We start from the raw sequence: 23643 nt of genomic DNA on the forward strand, positions 1-23643 counted from the left end.
TCTTACTTCTAGGGACCTCGTCCTATTCCCAGCATGGGTATGCTTGGGAGTCAAAGCTGTACAGCCTTGAGCATGGCCATGAGCGTCCCGCCGACAGGAAGAAGAAAAGCCTTGGCCTGGCAACCCTCAAAAGGCGCTTCATCAAACGAAGAAAGTCCAGCCGGTCGGCGGACCATGCCCGACAAATGCGTGAGCTGCTTTCCCGCTGGGACGTTCGAGACACAAATGCCCTGGTGGAGGAATACGAGGGCACTGCGGCCCTCAAGGAGCTGAGCTTCCAGGCAAGCCTTGCGCGGGCCGACGCGCCCAGCTTGCCCCGTGACCTGTCTGCCCTTTATCAGCATAAATACTGCACTGACGTAGACCTTATCTTTCGTGGTACTTGCTTCCCAGCGCACCGGGCCATCCTGGCTGCCCGCTGCCCCTTTTTCAAGACTCTGCTGTCCTCATCCCCTGGCTATGGAGCGGAGGTCCACATGGACATTGACACAGCAGGCATTGATGTGCCCATGTTCTCCGCCCTGCTACACTACTTGTACACAGGAGAGTTTGGGGTGAGCAGCGTAGAGGATTCCAGACTGCAGAATGTGGATGTTCTAGTACAGCTCAGCGAAGAGTTTGGAACACCCAACTCCCTAGAAGCAGATATGAAGGGTTTGTTTGATTACGAAGGCTACTATGATGCCCTGCTGAGTTTCTCCTCGGACTTTGAGATGGTCGAGAGTTTCAACGAGAGAGGGACTGGGGCTGGAGCACCCACTGTAGTTTCAGGAGTTGGCGGAGCTCCAGGAACTCCAGATGAGGACCTTCGAGCTCATAAGGCTATCCTCTCAGCACGCTCCCCTTTCTTTAGGAACCTTTTGCAGAGACGCATTCGAACTGGGGAGGAAATGACAGAGCGCACGCTGCAAACACCGACCCGTATTGTGCTGGATGAGTCCATTATCCCGCGCAAGTATGTGCAAGTGATTCTCCACTGCATGTACACAGATGTAGTCGAGCTGGGATTGGTTCTGCGCGGCAGCCCTTCTGCGGGCAGTCTTGGGGAAGTACAAGCTCTGGTGTCTGGGGGTCGGTGTGCCAGCACACGCACAGAAGAGGCCATGGAGCTCTACCATATTGCTTTATTCCTGGAATTTAACATGCTGGCACAAGGTAAGTCGTTATGACTCCCATTACAGCACATGTTCGTACAAATCAATAATGCATGATTATGTCTTTACCTGCTCTCATGAATTTTAATCATTTGTTTACATGGCTTGCAATGCTGTCATAGCCTCTCAGGACTCTTTGGTTTTGAACGTTATCTTACTAGCTCACTCATTCATGGAGGGTTTCGCCCACTCAAATTGTTTCATTCTTAAAGGAAGATTAATCATTTGTAAAAAAAATCAAACTATAACCTGTGTTGCTCAGACTGTTGTATAGCTTAATGTCAGGTCAGAGGTGTTAAAGCTGCAGCTGCTTAAGACGGATTACAAATATAGGCTACAATTATACGGCCAATAATGTTTTGTTTTATTCAGACGATGTCTGAATTCAACCATTTTATTGTATTGATGTCCTCATGGAAGTAGATATTTTTTAAAGGAATAGTTTACAGTGAGTTGTGGCTTTTGTTTTTTACCCAAAGGTTGTTTTTTTTTTTAAACCTGAGCTTTTGGAAAACTTCTACAATTGTGAAGACTTTACAATATTTTATGTGTTTAGGTGTGTTGACTGAGAACATGTTTTCGGCTTGTCATTTGAATGTGCAATCACATTTATTTTATTTGTGTGACTTTCTTGCCTTTGTGAACTAGTTTTTTTTTTGTTTTTAGCAATGTCAGATATAGAAAAATATATTTATTCATGTTATAACTGTACACTTAAGCATACATCTGATATCTCACTAGTGTACTGTATATTAATAAATGAAATCATAATTTGTGACCGAATATATACACTTATATTTAAGAATTGTATGTACAGTAAGTTGTATGTGGTATTTTGATTATTATTACCCTGAGATTTAAGAATTGTATGTACAGTAAGTTGTATGTGGTATTTTGATTATTATTACCCTGGAGTTAGGAATATGTACTACTGTTTTTTTTTTTATGTCTTCATATGTCTAGTCATCTACTATATCTTCCAAATAAATCCCCCCTATAGTATGTGATGTCTCCCACCCTGAGGTACAGTAGTTTCATCCTTAGCACCTTTGCAGAGAAGTAATTTGTGGTGATTTTGGCATCTTTTATTCAATGTATTCATTATTTCTACTTAGAGCTGGGTGATTTATAGAGTTTGTAAAAAATATTGATATATTTTTACGAAATGAATTAAGACAATATTGTAATATCGATATAATTTTTTCACGTTAAAATGACCAAACACCGCTTATATGTCGTGTTCCTTGTTCTCCCCCCAATACTCCATGAGCTATTATACCCCTTCCCTTCCCTCTTCCAAGCGGTGGTTGTCGTCCGTCCCCCCCCAAGCACTGACCCACAACAACAACACACAAGCAAATATGCAGCCTGAGTGTGCCACCAGCAGTGACACCAGCAGCTTAACTAAATTTCCCAGTAGATTGGCAGTAGCTTTGCCACTTTTTAAATTCCCAATGATAGTCACATATACTAGGTGTGGTGAAATGTGTCCGCTGCATTTGACCCATCCCCATGTTCACCTCCTGGGGGGTGAGGGGAGCAGTGAGCAGCAGCGTGCGCCGCGCTCGGGACAGTAGTGATTTCCGTAGCTTAGCTATTTTTAGACCCACGTAGCTGTTAGCTAAGCTACATGCTACAAAAGAAGCGAGAGTAAGAAGAGAAAGACAACTGGACTAGCGCAACTCCACGGGCAGGATTGGTTGGTTCACTATGATGAGTCACGACTCAAGATTGGTTAAAAGTAGGGCAAAACATTAGGAACAGGCCAATCAGAGGCAAGATAAGGCGGGTCATGGAACCTGGAAGGGAAATCACAACAGGGATCCCAAACAATGACGACAATCGGAGAAGAGAAACGAGAATTTTCAAGCGAAATGTATGACAAAGTGAGGAGGATCATAGCGGCACAATGAACTAAAGCCACTTACTTGGCGCTGACCACTCCTAGTAGGACCACAGAACCGTACGTGTGTGTCCATTACATTGTCGACTGGGAATTAAAAAGTGCCTGCCTACCTGCAAATATATATTTTATCTGAGTTATTGTATTGTTTGCACAGCTATATTGTTTATTTTATGTAGAAATAATGTTTTTCTATTTTATTTATGTTATATCATTCTGAACTACTTAAACCCTTTCTTTTCTGTGCTGTAAATACCCATCTTGACTAACTGGGTTAATAAAAATGCCACTGACTGTTTACAGTACAGTTGTCATTCACTTCAATTTAAAGGGGAACATTATCACAATTTCAGAAGGGTTGAAACCAATAAAAATCAGTTCCCAGTTGCTTATTTTATTTTTCGAAGTTATTTTCAAAATTTTACCCAACATGGAATATCCCGAAAAAAGGCTTTATAGTGCCTGATTTTCGCTATCTGTAAATCCACCGTCCATTTTCCTGTGACGTCATCTAGTGATGCCAATACAAACAACATGGCGGATAGCACAGCAAGATATAGCGACATTAGCTCGGATTCAGACTCGGATTTCAGCGGTTTAAGCGATTCAACAGATTACGCATGTATTGAAACGGATGGTTGGAGTGTGGAGGCAGATAGGGAAAACGAAATTGAAGAAGAAACTGAAACTATTGAGCGAATAGCTATTGAAGCTATCCGGCGATCGCCTTCTAACCAACGATTGCATCTTTTGACCAGACCACTGGAGCAACTTAAATCTGTCGATTGGTAAGTGTTTGTTTGGCATAAGATGTGGGTGGAGGGAAAGGCTGGATGCAAATATAGCTACAAATGTACATACAGCTAGCCTAAATAGCATGTTGGCATTGATTAGCTGGCAGTCATGCCGCGACCAAATATGTCTGATTAGCACATAAGTCAATAACATCAACAAAACTCACCTTTGTGATTTCGTTGACTTTATCGTTGGAAATGCATCTGCTTTGAGTGTCGCAGGATATCCACAAGTTTCTGTGTGCCATCTGTCGTAGAATCGCCGGTAAAATGTGCAGACCAAACGAGGGACTTTCGCATAATTTGACACTGGTGCAACTTGAATCCGTCGATTGGTATGTGTTTGTTGGCATTAAAACTGGGTGGAGGGAAAGGCTGGATGCAAATATAGCTACAAATGAGGCATAACGATGCAATATGTACATACAGCTAGCCTAAATAGCATGTTAGCATTGATTAGCATGCCGTGCTAATCGATGCACACTCCACGTAAATCAACTTGAATCCGTCCCTGATCGTGTTGTTACACCCTCCGACAACACACCGACGAGGCATGATGTCTCCAAGGTACGGAAAACAGTCGAAAAAAACGGAAAATAACAGAGCTGATTTGACTCGTTTGTAATGTGTTTGAGAAAATGGTGGATTGATTACCTATGTGACGTCACATTGTGACGTCATCGCTCCGAGAGCGAATAATAGAAAAGCGTTTAATTCACCAAAATTCACCCATTTAGAGTTCGGAAATCGGTTAAAAAAATATATAGTCTCTTTTTCTGCAACATCAAGGTATATATTGACGCTTACATAGGTCTGGTGATAATGTTCCCCTTTAAGTGAATATCGCTCAAAAATTAATATCTTCATATAAATATTTTCACCGAAAAATATATCGAGATATATATTAAATATCGAGTTTAAGCAAAAATATATCAAGATATACTTTTTCGTCTATATCGCCCAGCCCTATTTCAACTCTTATCTTTTGTACAAATTTGTATTGCAATGGTAGTACAATCGTCTTAATTACACAAGGGTTTTTGATCTTGAGAGTGGCAGTCAAATGCATCTTTCTATGTGGAAGCTGGAAGGACAATGTGACATCTTGCATAATGGATAGTGTGAGCTAAATTATGCCTTGTGAGAAGTATTTTAAAAGCCTTGGGTTAGTCAGATTGACAAGTTGTGAATCTGTCAGCACTCAAAGGCGCTGTGTAGTGGTTTGATGTAAACAATGATGCGCAGGTGTTTAGACACTATTAAACACCCTGGAGCTGTCACTGTCATTCTGATAAGCTTAGCTGGTGAGCAGGAAAAAGCTGCCACTCCCCAAACCTTTTCAAACCCAATCCCTCAATTCAACAGCCCCCTGTGAGAGGGTATTTTTATGCCCCTCTGCTCCTTCACCCACTGAGTCGCTTAGCACTAATCAGCTCCCATGGAACCTCAGTGAGGAATGTGGCGAGATAGTTGAGGTTCACTCAATGTCATCCTGTCCAATTTCCCATCTCTGTCTGCACTTCAGCATCCTGTTATTCCCATTTTCAAATCACTTTTTCACAGTAGCCCTGCTTACTGTGAGGCGTCAATTTAAATTTGCATTCTTTCTCTGGCCTTGCTACTAAAATAATCTTAGCAGCTGACAAAGCAAGAGCTTGCTTCAAACTTTCTCTCAAAGTTTATCCACAGCTTGTGTCTTCGGATTCAGTGTTAAAATTGTATCATTGTAGAGCAGCTGCCTGGAACTGACAGCATTAAGGTTTAGTTTAATGTTGATGGAACACATTTTAATGTGAGAAATGTGTCTGGCTGAAAGGCAGTGCATGTCATTATCACCACACATTCCTTTTGCCATGTTTTTGTAGTTACTAATCCTTTTGAATTGCTTGCTACATGCTGGAACTAAAAGATTTTGGGCATTCCCATACTCGGCCATTCGAAATGTGCCGGACTTGGGCTTGATTTTCCTTCCCTGTCCAGGGCCAACGCCGGTCTCCGCTTACATTTAGTAAGTAATCTTGCATCGGCACATTTTCTTGTTCCCCTACTTTGAAGCTACGGTACTACTCCTATTTTAAGTTGTTCTGTTTATTTCTATCAGGCAAATTGGCAGATATCAATGATTACTTGTAAGAAGAGTGATATTTATACAAACCCCGTTTCCGTGTGAGTTGGGAAATTGTGTTAGATGTAAATATAAACGGAATATAATGATTTGCAAATAATTTTCAAACCATATTCAGTCGAATATGCTACAAAGACAACATATTTGATGTTCAAACTGATAAACTTTTTTTTTTTTTTTTTTGCAAATAATCATTAACTTTAGAATTTGATGCCAGCAACACATAACAAAGAATTTGGTAAAGGTGGCAATAAATACTGATAAAGTTGAGGAATGCTCATCAAACACTTATTTGGAATATCCCACAGGTGTGCAGGCCAATTGGAAACAGGTGGGTGCCATGATTGGGTATAAAAACAGCTTCCCAAAAAATGCCCAGTCTTTCAAAAGAAAGGATGGGGCGAGGTACACCCCTTTGTCCACAACTGCATGAGCAAATAGTCAAACAGTTTGAGGACAACAATTCTCAAAGTGCAATTTCAAGAAATTAAGGGATTTCAACATCTGTGGTCCATAATATCATCAAAACGTTCAGAGAATCTGGAGAAATCACTCCACGTAAGCGGCATGGCCGGAAATCAACATTGAATGACCGGGACCTTCAATCCCTCGGAAGGCATTGTATCAAAAACTCTAAAGGATATCATCACATGGGCTCGGGAACACTTCAGAAAACCACTGTCACTAAATACAGTTTATCGCTACATCTGTAAGTGCAAGTTAAAACTCTGCTATGCAAAGCGAAAGCCATTTATCAACAACATTCAGAAACGCCGCCGGCTTCCCTGGGCCCAAGATCATCTAAGATGGACTGATTCAAAGAGAAAAAGTGTTCTGTGGTCTGACGAGTCCATTTTTCGAATTGTTTTTAGAAACTGTGGACGTCGTGTCTTCTGGAACAAGGAGGAAAAGAACCATCCAGATTGTTCTAGGCGCAAAGTTCAAAAGCCAGTATCTGTGATGGTATGGAGGTGTATTAGCACCCAAGACATGGCTAACCTACTCATCTGTGAAGGCACAATTAATGCTAATAGGTACATACAGGTTTTGGAGCAACAAATATTGCCATCCAAGCAACGTTATTATGGATGCGCCTGCTTATTTCAGCAAAACAATGCCAAGCCACATGTTACAACAGCGTGGCTTCGTAAAAAAAGAGTGCGGGTACTTTCCTGGCCCGCCTGCAGTACAGACTTGTCTCCCATCGAAAATGTGTGGCGCAATATGAAGCGTAAAATATGACAGCGGAGACCCCAGACTGTTGAACAACTGAAGCTCTACATAAAACAAGATTGGGAAAGAATTCCACTTTCAAAGCTTCAACAGTTAGTTTCCTCAGTTCCCAAACGTTTATTGAGTGTTGTTAAAAGAAAAGGTGATGTAACACAGTGGTGAACATGCCCTTTCCCAACTACTTTGGCACGTGTTGCAGCCATGAAATTCTAAGTTAATTATTTGCAAGAAAAAAAATTAAGTTTATGAGTTTTAACATCAAATATCATGTATTTGTAGTGCATGTAATTGAATATGGGTTGAAAAGGATTTGCAAATCATTTTATTCCGTTTATATTTACATCTAACACAATTTGTACATTACTTATCTTTTTTAGGGACGCAAACGTAATCGCATTGGGCAACCGTGTCGTGGGTTTGGAATTTGGATTGTTTTAAGTTTTTCTGTTCAAAGGCAAATTTAAGTGCATTAGCCAGTCCTTCCAGTAGTGTGAAGGGGGGTCTTTGTAATTGTTCCAACCTAAAATGCCTAAATTCGCAGCAGCTTTTTCAATAAGCTGTGGCAAAAGTTGCAATGTTTTAAGGCTTACTTTTTCAGTAACATTGAAAAAACTTGTGATTTTATGAAATTGTTACCACGGGCTCCAGCCCCCCGTGATCCCAAGAGGCACGACTGGTAGATAATGGATTGATGGATGTTTTAGGTGTTCTTTGTAACCTTAACCTCTAACTTTTTTCACCAAGTAACTCTTCAAAAAAGCTTGCCTGTCCAAGTACCACCATAATATCCATCCAACCATCCATTTTCTACCTCTTATTCCCTTTTCAGGTCACGGGGGGCGCTGGCGCCTATCTCAGCTACAATCGGGCGGAAGGCGGGGTACACCCTGGACAAGTCGCCCCCTCATCGCAGGGCCAACACAGATAGACAGACAACATTCACACTTACATTCACACACTAGGGCCAATTTAGTGTTGCCAATAAACCTATCCCCAGGCTGGCTTCCCTCCGGGTACACCGGCTTCCTCCCACTTCCAAAGACCACCATAATAACCAACATTAAAATACAGTAGCTTAGTGAGCCTAAGTATTAATTAAAAACAATGTAGAGGTTTTATTTAACAAGTATATTTCATATTTTTGGCCATTACACACAGTTTGAACAAAAACACTGTTTGAAAATAGGAAAATAAAACACTGTAATTATTAGTTGTACCACTAGATGAAACCCGCTTACCACTAGTGGTACACATACCACAGTTTGAGGATCTCTGTTTTACAGGGTTTCCCTTAGATTGCAGTCTTTGTTGAGAATTTTTCAAGAGTCTATAAACTTGTCCACTCCCTTTAGTCACTTTATCTCCATTAAATCGACCAGCAACAAATCTAGCATATTTGTTTGGTGTTTTTGTAGACTGTACTAGGGCTGGGCGAGTTGGCCTTTTTTTAATATCGCGATATTTTTAAGCCATATCGCGATACACAATATATATCTCAATATTTTGTCTTGGCCTTGAATTAACACTTGATGCATATATGCAGTATGATGATTCTATGTGTCTACATTAAAACATTCTTGATCGTAATGTACTAATATATGCTCATTTTAAACTTTCATGCAGTGAAGGAAATCACAACTACGTCATTTGACCAAAACTGTATTTCTTAAACAATTATTAAGCAGTGGCACAAACATTCATGTCATTTCCAAAACAGAAAATGCAAGATTGTCAGAAACATTTTAAGTGTCAAATAAAAATGAGCTGCATAATAGGAATTCAAATAGTATTCGTCCTTCGCTATGTGGTAGGTTACTACGGACGTTATTAAATTCTGTTGTTGACAATTTTTTTCATGCGGTATTGTTCTGGAAATGTTTGCCTCTGCATTTTGGTGGTGTGGGCCTGTGGCACCGAATGGAGATGTTGACATGCAAAGTTTCAAACACTCTTCATTCTCTAGCGCAGGGGTAGGGAACTTATGGCTCTAGAGCCAGATGTGGCTCTTTTGATGACTGCATCTGGCTCTAAGATAAATCCGAGCTGACACTGTTTAACACGCTAATTATTGAATAATTCCACTTGTAATCACAGTGTTAAAAATAACGTTCAAAATATAAAACATTCTCGTGCATTTTAATCCATCCATCCGTTTTCTAGCGCACCTGTTCAAGAAGCTGCGTTAATGGTAAAAAGTTATTTATTTATTATTGATTAGTGTGGGGCTAGCCCTCCTGCGGGTTCTTCAGACCACCAAGCACGGACATCAGAGCCTGTTTCAGGGTTAAAATATTGTTTTATTTTTCAATATGTCTCTCAGTTGCTTTCCAGCAATTGTCTTTTTCTCTTTCGTTCTCGTTTGCACTCTGGCTCTAGCTCCAACCCCGTCTCTCCTCCTGGCTGCTGCTTATAACATAGCGACAGGTGATTAGATAACAAGGCCCAGGTGGGCCATCTACGCACCTGTCACTGATTTCGAGGCCGGTCCTGGCACACCCCGCTTCGCTGCAGGCCCGCAGGCCACACCCCCTCCACAGTTAGCTTCAGAATAACAATGTTATTACAGAGAATAACAGACTTATTATACTCTAGAAATGTTGGTTTTACTTAAAAATGGTTAGTTGTGTTCAGTGTAAAAAAAAATATTATATGGCTTTATGGAAATACATTTTAAAATATTTGGCTTCTTGGCTCTCTCGGCCAAAAAGGTTCCCGACCCCTGCTCTAGCGGGTGACTTTTCAAATGATGCTACATATTAGCACTAATGCTACTTTTTATAGCAACGCTTTTGCCGCATGCTTGACAAATTACGGTTGTCTGTTCAACATATTCCCACTTAAAGCCAAACCACCACCAGACGATGGACTCCCTGCTGTTTTACTTGGGAATTAATTATTCCTTCATTCATACCTTCTTTCTCTTGTATTACAACTCTCACGACTCTGCTGGCATCACGGCTAACGTTACTAATGGTGCTACCTCTCTGCTCTGCGAGGCCGTATACGTACAGTATGTGATGTATGACGTGACAGTATGTGACGTGTGTAAGAAAGTGCGCTTGTCTGTGAGAAGGAGAGACAGGAAAGAGCGAGAAGAGCCTGTAATGTAATGCCCGCAGCTAAAAGCAACTGCGTGAAAACGTATACTCGGATATCACGATATAGTCATTTTTTATATCGCACGGACACAAACCCGCGATATATCATGTATATCAATATATCGCCCAGCCCTAGACTGTACTCATGTTAAAAGACTTTTGTCATTGCATCTGCAGTGAGCATGACGTCACACTTGCTTGAGGTTGCTGCCAGCCTTCCTCTCCTTAAAAGCCGCTGCCTTCCACATTTTGTAGATCTCTGTCTGCTGTTTATCTCGGATATATTAAAGTACGACCACATTGTGGACATGCTGCATCCGATCCAGAATCCCGTGTGTCATGCTTACGTTGTCACAACATCCTGTTTTGTGTTTTGCTGATCAAAGTCTTTTCTTCAGCATCCGAATTTACGGTGCATCACTAGTCAACAGCTGGTATTCCGACACGTGACTTCTTCCCGAAAGTAAAATCCGGTGGTGGTCAACTGTTGTACAGCAAGCAGTGCGCGAACTATTCTAAAAAAGAGGCTTACATCTTCCTGCAAAAAGCAGATACGAGCAAAAAAATCTAACTATGCAATGGAGTAGATCACTGAAATTTACAAAAAAAGATTTGTCGAGTGATATCAAGAATTATACTTGGGTTGCGTTTTCAGACATATTGAACTATTGTGCTCCAGACGCCTTCGTACATGACAAAACCGATCAAAACTTGAAAAAGCGTGGAGGCCTGCAACTTATTTGTGTGGCTGGGTCAAGGAAATTGGAATCATGACTCTCCCGGATTGAAATGCAATATTTTTTGATCGGGCAAGATTGCATTTCATGATTTAACTCCAAAGACATGCACCTGGGGATAGGTTGATTGGCAACACTAGGCACATTCACACACTAGGCCCTATTGTGTGAATGTTGTCAGTCAATCTGTGTTGGCCCGGTGATGAGGTGGCGACTTGTCCAGGGTGTTCCCTGCCTTCCACCCGATTGTAGCTGGGATGGGCTCCAGCGTCCCCCGCGACCCCCAAGGGAAAAGACGATAGAAAATGGATGGATTTAACTTCACGTCTACTGATGTTTGTTGTATGCCCCGTTTACGAGTACCGTGCTTTTCCCCATCTATATCAAAATATAACTGTAGATGTCAACATTGTGTATGTGCTGAGAACATAATTTATTATTTCTGCCTTTGGTAAAGGCTTACAGTCGTGGTCAACAGTTTACATACACTTGTAAAGAACATACCGGTAATGTCATGGCTGTCTTGAGTTTGCAATATTTTTACAACTTTTATTTTTTTATGATAGAGTGATTGGAGCACATACTTGTCACAAAAAACATTCATGAAATTTGGTTATTTCATGAATTTATTATGGGTCTACTGAAAATGTGACCAAATCTGCTGGGTCAAAACTATACATACAGCAATGTTAAAGGGGAACATTATCACCAGACCTATGTAAGCGTCAATATATACCTTGATGTTGCAGAAAAAAGACCATATATTTTTTTAACCGATTTCCGAGCTCTGAATGGGTGAATTTTGGCGAATTAAACGCCTTTCTATTTATCGCTCTCGGAGCGATGACGTCAGAACGTGACGTCACCCAGGTAATGAAGCCGCCATTTTCTCAAACACATTACAAACACCGCGTCTCAGCTCTTGTTATTTTCCGTTTTTTCAACTTTTTTCTGGAACCTTGGAGGCATCATGCCTCGTTGGTGTGTTGTCGGAGGGTGTAACAACACTAACAGGGAGGGATTCAAGTTGCACCACTGGCCCAAAGATGCAAAAGTGGCAAGAAATTGGACGAAATTTGTTCAAAATACGAGGGTGTGGGGAAAGCCAACGAAATGGTCAGTCGTTTGTTCCGCACACTTTACCGACGAAAGCTATGCTACAACAGAGATGGCAAGATTGTGTGGATATCTTGCGACACTCAAAGCAGATGCATTTCCAACGATTAAGTCAAAGAAATCTGCCGTCAGACCCCCATTGAATGTGCCGGAGTGTCTGCACATTTTACCGACGGTGCTACGGCAGACATGGCACAGAGATGTATGGATAACCTGCAGATGCATTTCCAATGATAAAATCAACTAAATCACATAGGTGAGTTTTGTTGATGTTGTTGACTTATGTGCTAATCAGACATATTTGGTCGCAGCATGACTGCCAGCTAATCGATGCTAACATGCTATTTAGGCTAGCTGTATGTACATTTGAAACTATATTTACATCCAGCGTTTCCCTCCACCCACATTTAATGCCAAACAAACACTTACCAATCGATGGATTTAAGTTGATCCAGTGTCACAAGATGCGAAACTCCCGATCGTTGGTCTGCACATTTTACCGGCAATGCTAAGGCAAACATGGCCGAATAGTGTCAATAGCTATTCGCTCAATAGCTTCAGTTTCTTCTTCAATTTTGTTTTCGCTGTCTGCCTCTGTTCTCCAACCATCCGTTTCAATACATGAGTAATCTGTTGAATCGCTTAAGCCGCTGAAATCCGAGGCTGAATCCGAGCTAATGTCGCTATGTCTTGCTGTGCTATCCGTATTGGCATCACTGGATGACGTCACAGGAAAATGGACGATGGCTTCACAGATAGCGAAAATCAGGCACTTTAAAGCTTTTTTAGGGATATTCCGGGATGGGTAAAATTTTGAAAAAAAATTAAATAAGCCACTGGGAACTGATTTTTTTTGGGTTTTAACCCTTCTGAAATTTTGATAATGTTCCCATTTAATATTTGATTACATTTCCTTTGCAAGTTTCACTGCAATAAGGTGCTTTTGGTAGTCATCCACAAGCTTCTGGCTGAATTTTTGACCACTCCTCTTGATAAAATTGGTGCAGTTCAGCTAAATTTGTTGTTTTTTTTACATGGACTTGTTTCTTCAGCATTGTCAACATGTTCTCAATCGGGTTTAAGTCAGGACTTTGGGAAGGCCATTCCAAACCCTAATTGTAGCCTGATTTAGCCATTCCTTTACCACTTTTGACGTGTGTTTGGGGTCATTTCCCTGTTGGAACACCCAACTGCGCCCAGGACCCAACCTGATTTTAGGTTGTCCTGAAGAATTTAGAGGTAATTCTCCTTTTTCATTGTCCCATTTACTATCTGTAAAGCACCAGTTCCATTGGCAGCAAAACAGGCCCAGAGCATAATACTACCACAACCATGCTTGATGGAAGGCTTGGTGTTCCTGGGTTTTAATGCCTCACCTTTTCTCCTCCAAACATATTGCTGGTTATTGTGGCCAAACAGCTCAATTTTTGTTTCATCTGACCACAGAACTTATTTTCCAGAAGGTCTTATCTTTGTCCATGTGATCAGCAGCAAACTTTAGAAGAGCTTTAAGGTGTCACTTCTGGATAAAGGGCTTCCTTCTTTGCATGGTAGCCTCTCAATCCATGGCGATGCAAAACACGCTTGAATGTGGACACTGACACATGTGTTCCAGCAGCTTCCAATTCATTGCAGATCTGCTCTTTGGTGGTTCTCTGTTGATTCTTGATCATCCTGAACAAATTTATCTCAGCAGCAGGTGATAGCTTGCGTTTTCTTCCTGATTGTGGCAGTGACAAAACTGTGCCATGCACTTTATACTTACAAACAGTTGTCTCCACAGTTGCTATTGGGACCTTAAGCTGCTTTGAATTGGCTCCAAGTGACTTTCCTAACTAGTTCAAGTGAATAATTTTTTTTTTTTCAGATCCGTGCTGAGTTCCTTTGTCTTTTCCATTGTTGCGTTTGTAACCAAGTCTAATGATTGCATTACATGAGCCCTATTTAAATGGGCTAAGAGAAGTCAACGGGTGTCGTCAATCATAATCACTCACATTAAGGTAATAAAATTGATAATGTATGTTGCTGTATGTATACTTTTGACCCAGCAGATTTGGTCACATTTTCAGTAGACCCATAATAAATTCATAAAAGAACCAAATTGAATGTGTTTTGTGACAAACAAGTATGTGCTCCAATCATTCTATCACAAAAAAAATAAGAGTGGTAGAAATTATTGGAAACTCAAGACAGCAATGACATTATGCCCTTCGCAAGGGTATGTAAACTTTTGACCATGACTGTGTGTGTGTGTGTTTGTGTGTGTGGGTGGGTATGTGCATGCGTGCGCATATATATATACATATATATTAGGGGTGTAACGGTACACAAAAATTTCAGTTCGGTACGTACCTCGGTTCAGAGGTCACGGTTCGGTTCATTTTCGGTACAGTAAGAAAACAACAAAATATACTTTTTTGATTATTTATTTAACAAATTTGCTAAATCTTCCACCAAAAACCTTTTTCTTAGTGGACTATTTAATGTGAAGTAATTGGAAACTTGGATAGGTCAATAATTCATAATAACATTGATTTTGATTCAATATTATGTTTTGAGCAATGACAGTTTGAAAGAAAAAAAACAGCTTTGTTTTATTAGTCAACGTTTCAACTTTTTCTAAATTACATTTAGCCTTTAAGCTTTTTTATTTCACTTTTGTTTATGTTTTTGTTTATTTTAATAGTATTTTTAGAATGTGTCGTGGGCCTTTAAACATTAGCTGTGGGCCGTAAATGGCCTCCGGGGCACAGTTTTGACACCCCTGCTATAGATAACAAAAAATAAAATCTAATAAATCTATGGGTAAAAAGCAGAGCCTGGCGAAGCATGCGCATTTATCATAACTCTCTCGCTATCTATGTCTCTCCCCCTCCCTCACGAATGTTGCTGCCGTGCACCACTTTTTTTTTGTTTTCAACCCCTTCTTAACCCTGAACGTACATTGAAAATACACGCAACCATTAACTTAAAATGCCGGACATTTGAGGCATTTAGGAAACTCCACCTGGACAGCTCCGCAAAGAGGACATATCCCATGAAAAGAGGAGGTGTGGTCAGTCTATCATATACCTTGAGCGCTGCTAGCATGCCGTGTGTTGTTGTTTTTTTTATTTATTGAAAGGTTTATTAGTAGATTGCACAGTACAATACATATTCCATACAATTGACCAATAAATAATAACACCCAAATAAGTTTTTCAACTTGTTTAAGTCGGGGTCCACGTAAATCAATTCATGGTGCCTCGGTGTGCATTGTTTACACAATGTGCGGCGCTGCTTAATATGTCCGTGTCGTTCGGTACACCTCCGAACCGAACTGAAACCCCCGTACCGAAACGGCTCGATACAATTACACGTACCGTTGCACCCCTAACATATATATATATATATATATATATATATGTATATATATATATATATATATATATATATATATATATATATATATATATGTATATGTATATATATACATATATATGTATATGTATATATATACATATATATGTATATATATATATGTATATATATACATATATATGTATATGTATATATATACATATATATGTATATATATATATGTATATATATACATATATATGTATATGTATATATATACATATATATGTATATATACAATGGGGCAAAAAAGTATCTTGTCAGCCACTGATTGTGCAAGTTCTCCCACTTAAAACGATGACAGAGGTCTGTAATTTTCATCATAGGTACACTTCAACTGTGAGGGACAGAATGTGAAAAAATAAATCCATGAATTCACGTTGTAGGAATTTTATAGAATTTATTTTTAAATGATGGTGGAAAATAAGTATTTGGTCACTTCAAACAAGGAAGATCTCTGGCTCTCACAGACCTGTAACTTCTTCTTTAAGGAGGTCTTCTGTCCTCCACTCGTTACCTGTATTAATGGAACCTGTTTGAACTCGTTACAGTTGTGATCAAAATTATTGAACCCCCACACAATTTTGGTGTTTTAGCAAGTTGGACATTTATCCCGTATTTTGTTTATAGTCATATCGAATAAAGATGTGTCAAATAGACAAATGCAACTTAAATTTTAACACTGTATTTTACAAAATACCAAAAAAGGACATTTTTCTTAATATGTCATTGACAAAATTATTCAACCCCTTGAAGATCATAACTCTTAAGAACATAATTTGAATGAGGTCTTTTCAATCAGGTGTTGAAAACACCTGTAGATGTGATTGGAACCATAACGAGCAACAATTAAACTGATTGAAAAAGACTGACGCTCAGCTTGTTGTAGACGGTCAATGGTGTATTTGCAACATGGTGAAGTCCAGGGAGTCAAGAGAAGAGGTAATTTCTCTTCATAAGAAAGGATATGGATATAAGAAAATAGCAAAGACATTACACATTCCAAGAGACACAGTTGGGAGCATAATTCGCAAGTTCAAAAGCTAATCGCACAGTGGAAAGACTACCTGGGCTTGGTAGAAAGGGGATGCTGTGTGCAAATGCTGTCCGGTATTTGAAGTGTACAGTGGTGAAAAACCCCCGGGTAACAGCTGAGGAACTACAACAGGACATTGCAGAGGGGGGAACGCAGGTTTCGTCCCAGACAATAAGGCCCGCACTACGAGATGAAGGCTTCCATGCCAGAACTCCCAGGCGCAACCCACTTCTGACTACCAGGCACAAGGAAAATAGACTCCTGTATGCCAAAAATCATCTGGACAAACCCCAAATGTTTTGGGAAACTGTTCTATGGAGTGATGAGACAAAACTGGAACTCTTTGGGCCTATGAATCAACGTTATGTCTGGAGGAGAAAAAATTAAGCTTACAAAGAGAAGTACACCTTTCCTACTGTTAAGCATGGTGGGGGGTCAGTCATGCTCTTGGGCTGTTTCTCTGCCTCAGGTACCAGGAATCTCCAGCGCGTTTAAGGCATTATGAATTCTATTTCCTACCGGGATATATTAGCTGCAAATGTCATGAAGTCAGTGACGAAGCTGAGGCTTGGGAGACGTTGGACCTTCCAACATGACAACGATCCCAAGCATACCTCCAAATCAACATCAGAGTGGTTGCAAAAGAAGGGCTGGAAGACTCTGGAGTGGCCTTCACAGTCGCCAGACCTAAATCCTATAGAAAACCTGTGGTGGGACTTGAAGAAGGCAGTTGCAGCACGCAAGCCCAAGAATATGAATGAACTGGAGGCCTTTGCCCAAGAGGAATGGGCTAAAATACCTGTGGATCGTTGCAAGAAGTTTGTGTCCGGTTATGTATCACGTTTGAAGGAAGTAATTACTGCCAAAGGGTGTTTTACTAAGTACTAAAGATGCATGTAACTACGGGGTTGAATAATTTTGTCAATGAGATATTAAGAAAAATGTCCTTTTTTGGTATTTTGTAAGATACAGTGTTACAATTTAAGTTGCATTTGTCTATGTGACACATCTTTATTTGATATGACTATAAACAAAATACGGAATAAATGTCCAACTTGCTAAAACACCAAAATTGATAGTCTATCTATCTATCTATCTATTTCCATATGAGTTGGGAAATTGTGTTAGATGTAAATACAAACAGATTATTTGCAAATCATTTTCAACCCATATTCAGTTGAATATGCTACAAAGACAACATATTTGATGTTAAAACTGATAGATTTTTTTTTTGTGCAAATAATCATTAACTTTAGAACTTGATGCCAGCAACACGTGACAAAGAAGTTGGTAAAGGTGGCAATCAATACTGAGTAAGTTGAGTAATGCTCATCAAACACTTATTTGGAACATCCCACAGGTGTGCAGGCTAATTGGGAACAGGTGGGTGCCATGATTGGGTATAAAAGCAGCTTCCATGAAATGTTAAGTAATTCACAAAAAAAGATGGGGCGAGGGTCACTAATTTGTAAGCAAATTGTCGGAACAGTTTAAGAACAACATTTCTTAACGAGCTATTGCAAGGAATTTAGGGATTTTACCATCTACGGACCGTGAAATCATCAAAAGGTTCAGAGGATCTGGAGAAATCACTGCACGTAAGCAATGATATTACGGACCTTTGATCCCTCAGGCGGTACCGCATCAAAAACCGACATCAGTGTGTAAAGGATATTACCACATGGGCTCATGAACACTTCATAAAACCACTGTCAGTAACTACAGTTGGTCGCTACATCTGTAAGTGCAAGTTAAAACTCTACTATGCAAAGTGAAAGCCATTTATCAACAATACCCAGGAACGCCGCCGGCTTCGCTGGGCCCAAGCTCATCTATGATGGACTGATGCAAAGTGGAAAAGTGTTCTGTGGTCTGACGAGTCCACATTTCAAATCATACTTGGAAACTGTGAACGTAGTGTCCTCCGGAACAAAGAGGAAAATAACCATCCAGGTTGTTATAGGCGCAAAGTTCAAAAGCCGGCATCTGTGATGGTACGGGGGTGTATTAGTGCCCAAGGCATGGGTAACTTACACATCTGTGAAGGCACCATTAATGCTGAATGGTCCACACAGGTTTTGAAGCAACATATGTTGTCATCCAAGCAATGTTATCATGGACGCCCCTTCTTATTTCAGCAAAACAATGCCAAGCCACGTGTTAAAACAGTGTGGCTTCGTAGTGAAAGAGTGGGAGTTCTTTCCTGGCCCGCCTGCAGTCCAGACATGTCTCCCATCAAAAATGTGTGGCGCATTATGAAGCGTAAAATACCACAAGACCTCGGACTGTTCAACAACTTAAGCTGTACATCAAGCAAGAATGGTAAAGAATTCCACTCTCAAAGTTTCAACAATTAGTTTCCTCAGTTCCCAAACGTTTATTGAGTGTTGTTAAAAGAAAATGTGATGTAACACAGTGGTGAACATGCCCTTTCCCATCTACTTTGGCATGTGTTGCAGCCATGAAGTTCTAAATTAATAATTTTTTGCAAAAAAAATAGTTTGAGTTTGAACATCATATATCTTGTCTTTAGTGCATTCAATTGAATATGGGTTGAAAAGGATTTGCAAATTATTGTATTCCGTTTATATTTACATTTAACACAATTTCCCAACTCTTATGGAAACAAGGTTTATAGATAGATACTTTATAAACCCCGGAGGGACATTCAGGCAACTTGTTTTTGGAAATTATATATATTTAGTGTTTTTTTCCATGATGAAACTTGGTTTGTTTTTACAAAAAAAAAAGTCATTGAAAAAATATTACAAATATATAACAACTATCTATGAATAGGTCTGAAGCTGTTGAAGAATTGTAGGCCTTTGAGACACTTGTGATTAAGGGCTATGTAAATAAACTTTGATTGATTGACTTTGACGCCCGGAAAAGGGTGGAGTGCCTTTTCCTGTTTGGGGAGGAGACCCTGTCCCAAGTGGAGAAGTTCAAGTACCTAGGAGTCTTGTTCATGAGTGAGGGAAGTGTGGTTCGTGAGATCAACAGGCGGATCGGTGCGGCGTCTTCAGTGATGTAGACGCTGTATCGATCCGTTGTGGTGAAGAAGGAACTGAGTCAGAAGGCAAAGCTCTCTATTTAGCGGTCGATCTACGTTACTATCCTCACCTATGGTCATGAGCTCTGGGTTATGACCGAAAGGACAAGATCACGGGTACAAGCGGCCAAAATGAGTGTCCTCCGCCGTTTGGCGGGGCTCTCCCTTAAAGATAGGATGAGAAGCTCTGCCATCCGGGGGAGCTCAAAGTAAAGCCGCTGCTCCTCCACATCGAGAGGAGCCAGATGAGGTGGTTCGGGCATCTGGTCAGGATGCCACCCGAACGCCTCCCTAGGTAGGTGTTTAGGGCACGTCCAACCTGTAGAAGGCCACGGGGAAGATCCAGGACACGTTGGGAAGACTATGTCTCCCAGCCGGCCTGGGAACGCCTTGGGATCCCCCGGGAAGAGCTAGACGAAGTGGCTGGGGAGAGGGAAGTCTGGGCTTCCCTGCTTAAGCTGCTGCCCCCTCGACCAGACCTCGAATAAGCGGAACAAAATGGATGGATGATTGACTTTGAAGAATTTAAAGCATTGAAAGTTTAAAAAACTATATGACTTACTTAAACCCCTTTTTTGAGCGCAACCATTTTTCCTTGCTTAGGATGCTTGACATAGTCTTGTATTAAATATATTTAAGGGTTAAATGAAGACTGACTGACTCATTCATAAAAGGGGGTGCAAACACAAGTGCAGACCAAGCAACTTTTTGTCTCTTTCTCGTTATTTCCGGGTTAAAATTGGATGCCAAATTTGACCAACTCATCAGATTACGTCCTCATCCGTCTATCAAGGTGAGAGGTATTATTCATGATCGAGAATAAACTTTCACAAGCTCAGAGGCGAGAAAGCAGCTCACCAGCCGATGATGTCAACATAGCCACAAAAGCTACCGTGAACACGGCGCCGCTATAGTTTGTCTGTGTTACCGTTTATAATAACAATATCACTAATACTGGTTAATAATATTACTAATACTGGTCCATGGGAGTTTGCCCAACCAGTCTTCATGTGCTTTGTAGACTTGGAGAAGGCATTCGACCGTGTCCCTAGGGAAGTCCTGTGGGGAGTGCTCAGAGAGTATGGGATATCGGACTGTCGTATTGTGGCGGTCCACTCCCTGTATGATCAGTGTCAGAGCTTGGTCCGCATTGCTGGCAGTAAGTCGGACACGTTTCCAGTGAGGGTTGGACTCCGCCAAGGCTGCCCTTTGTCACCGATTCTGGTTAATACTCAAGTCACGAAATATAAATAGATTATTGTTGGCGCTTTTTGGATGGTTATTTAGAGTGATTTATGGATGGAATATTGGAGGACCTCCAATTGGCTCCATAGTAAACAGACTCCATTTTTTTTAGAGTTAAAAATGAATTTTTTTTAAATGCATCCGTCGTCTCATAATTGTGAACGATAGGCAAAATCCGCAAAAAGTACAATTCCCCTTCAACGTCAGCAATAAGCTTTAAATAGAGAAAATGACTCAGTCTGCCTCTGTCGAGACGCTGCATTACTTTCCAGACGTTACTTGCACGCTATCACCTTGAAGCACATGGTGCAAGTGGCTGAGTCTTAATTTAGGACTGGAATGAGGCACCCATAGTTACCTTTTCTCAGCTCTGATAGTGAAGTGAATTGTGAAGTGAATTATATTTATATAGCGCTTTTTCTCTAGTGACTCAAAGCGCTTTACATAGTGAAACCCAATAGCTAAGTTACATTCAAACCAGTGTGGGTGGCACTGGGAACAGGTGGGTAAAGTGTCTTGCCCAAGGACACAACGGCAGTGACTAGGATGGCGGAAGCGGGAATCGAACCTGCAACCCTCAAGTTGCTGGCACGGCCACTCTACCAACCAAGCTAAACCGCCCCGATAACTCCCCTTTGCATCGGCACCGGTGCCTTTTTTGAACAGTCTCAGTACCCATCTCTACTAATGATTACATTTCTGTTTTGCTCCTCATCCAAAATAGCACAGGAGCTATTTAAGATGCATGCGACACACATATTCATCTCCATTTTGACACTCATGGTAACCAATAAACTTGGAGTAAATGTTTTTTTATTTGGTGAAAACACAAGTCCCATAGCTTGTGTTTGTAAATTGTTTTTTGATTTTTTTTATAATATAGCGTTAACCAAACGTCTGTATTTTTATAATATAGCGTTAACAAAACGTCTGTATTAATCATGACCCCGGAAGTAAATGGGGGGGAAGGTTTTTGTTGAAGGGGAAGAAATTTGGCGTGACAGCTATGTACTGTGTAGTGTTATCAATGTTGTCAATATAGAAGTTTGATGAATTGCAGCTGTTTAACTGTCAGTGAAGAAATGCTAATTTAGGTTTCTTACCTAACCAAAATATGTCATGACAAATATCAAGCCAGTCATTTTGCACAAAATCAAATGTGTTCTCGACCAGACTGGAGCCACCAAAGGTTTCAGTGGTCACCTGGACACTTCAAGAGGTAGCAGAGAGGTTTATTTCAGGAGAAAACCCTCTCATCAGTCATTCTGTCACCACCATCCCGCGCTCAACGACAGTCCTCTGCTGCTTGTGTGAGAGCCATGAAGGTGTTTTTGCAGCAGCTGAGCTCCGTCATCTGTCTTTATTTATCCTCCAGACGCGGATCCCTTTACGAGTGCCATTCCACCCGCTATCAACTAATATTAAAAGCCTTATTAATTTTTCAAGTGCCCTGCAGAGAGGGCCAGTGTGGTTTCAGTGATTGCGAATGTGTGTTACCTCTCTTTGTGGTTGGAGCCTGCTTTGCTCAAAGTGGCATTGACGAGTTGCTGACACATGATTTACATCCACAGGCTTGTTTGCAGGCAATTGGCAGCAGTCGGTGTTTGAAGTGACTTGGGAAATAGTCTTCTCCATTGACATGAAGCGCGGCTTTAATAACAGGCAACAGAAATTAATACATTTCAGAACTGATGATGCTCTGTTTGGGCTAACTGTAAAATAGTGTTATTACTGTATATTGTATACTATAGAGCGCATCTGTACCCACTAAATTTAAGTGGAAAAAATTAATCCATCCATCCATTTCTACCGCTTGTCCCTTTTAGTATTTTCCCTATATTAGCCGCACCGGACTATAAGCCACAGATATTCGTTTAGAAATAAGTTATTTACACAGAAAATTTTTGTAAATATGTATTTAAATTGTTTCTAAACTATGCCTTTAACAAAGCAGTAAAACGACTGATAAAACAAAACAGAAGTCATCGTCATGAACCCAATTGCTGTGGAAGCTATCTCTCCAATCAGCTAAACAGACTCAATAACTCCACGGTGACATCTTGGTGAGTTTACTGCAGAATATGTGACTCTGAAACGATACAAAAAGAATGCCGTTGTAAATTAATAATACTTACACAGTCACTTGTAAATGTGTTGGCCTATTAGCTGTTGCTAACGACGCTAGTGTCATTACATTACGATTGCACATACAAACATGCATGAAAAAACTTCTACACACATCACACATGGAACAGTTTAGTATGTATTAACAGTTTTAGTTATCCTGTAAATTGTACAAACGTTGCTTGGAGTGATGAAATTCATACGGGTTGAACGCTCTGGACGGCTAGAAGGTTGATTAGGTGACCCCTCTGAAGAAGACTGCAGATGACAGTCGAAACATGTCAGGTAAAAATTTCATCTAATATACCAAAAATATGGTCTGATTACAAGAAAATGTAGAAAAAAATACTGAACGGCACTCCGTTAAAAAAAATTATTAAAAAGGCACTACCGGTAAATGGAACTCGTCAAAAGATGGCGCAATAGCACTAACAATAAAACACCTTCTCATTGTAAATGCTTGTTTTGTTTTGCTTTTTTTTAGCTTTTCAACAAGGCCATCAACAAAGGAAAATCCATAAATTAGCCGCACCATCTTATAAGCAGCAGGGTTTTAAGTGTAGGGAAGAAGTACCGGCTTATAGTGTAGAATTTACGGTAGGTATCAGGGTTTCCTCTTAATGTATT

At 40.5% G+C, this 23643-nt stretch overlaps 1 protein-coding gene across 2 annotated transcripts in view; it reads left to right on the forward strand.

Moving 5' to 3' along the window:
- Nucleotides 1-23643, forward strand: part of btbd7 (BTB (POZ) domain containing 7) — a 109140-nt gene that overhangs the window by 55776 nt on the left and 29721 nt on the right. For both annotated transcript variants that reach the window (XM_061895171.1, XM_061895172.1), the window contains exon 3: nucleotides 13-1155. In XM_061895171.1, the coding sequence (XP_061751155.1) occupies nucleotides 13-1155 (1143 nt within the window). The remainder of the gene's footprint in view (nucleotides 1-12; nucleotides 1156-23643) is intronic.

Source organism: Nerophis ophidion, linkage group LG03 (genome assembly GCF_033978795.1).
Source record: "Nerophis ophidion isolate RoL-2023_Sa linkage group LG03, RoL_Noph_v1.0, whole genome shotgun sequence".
Taxonomy (NCBI): domain Eukaryota; kingdom Metazoa; phylum Chordata; class Actinopteri; order Syngnathiformes; family Syngnathidae; genus Nerophis; species Nerophis ophidion.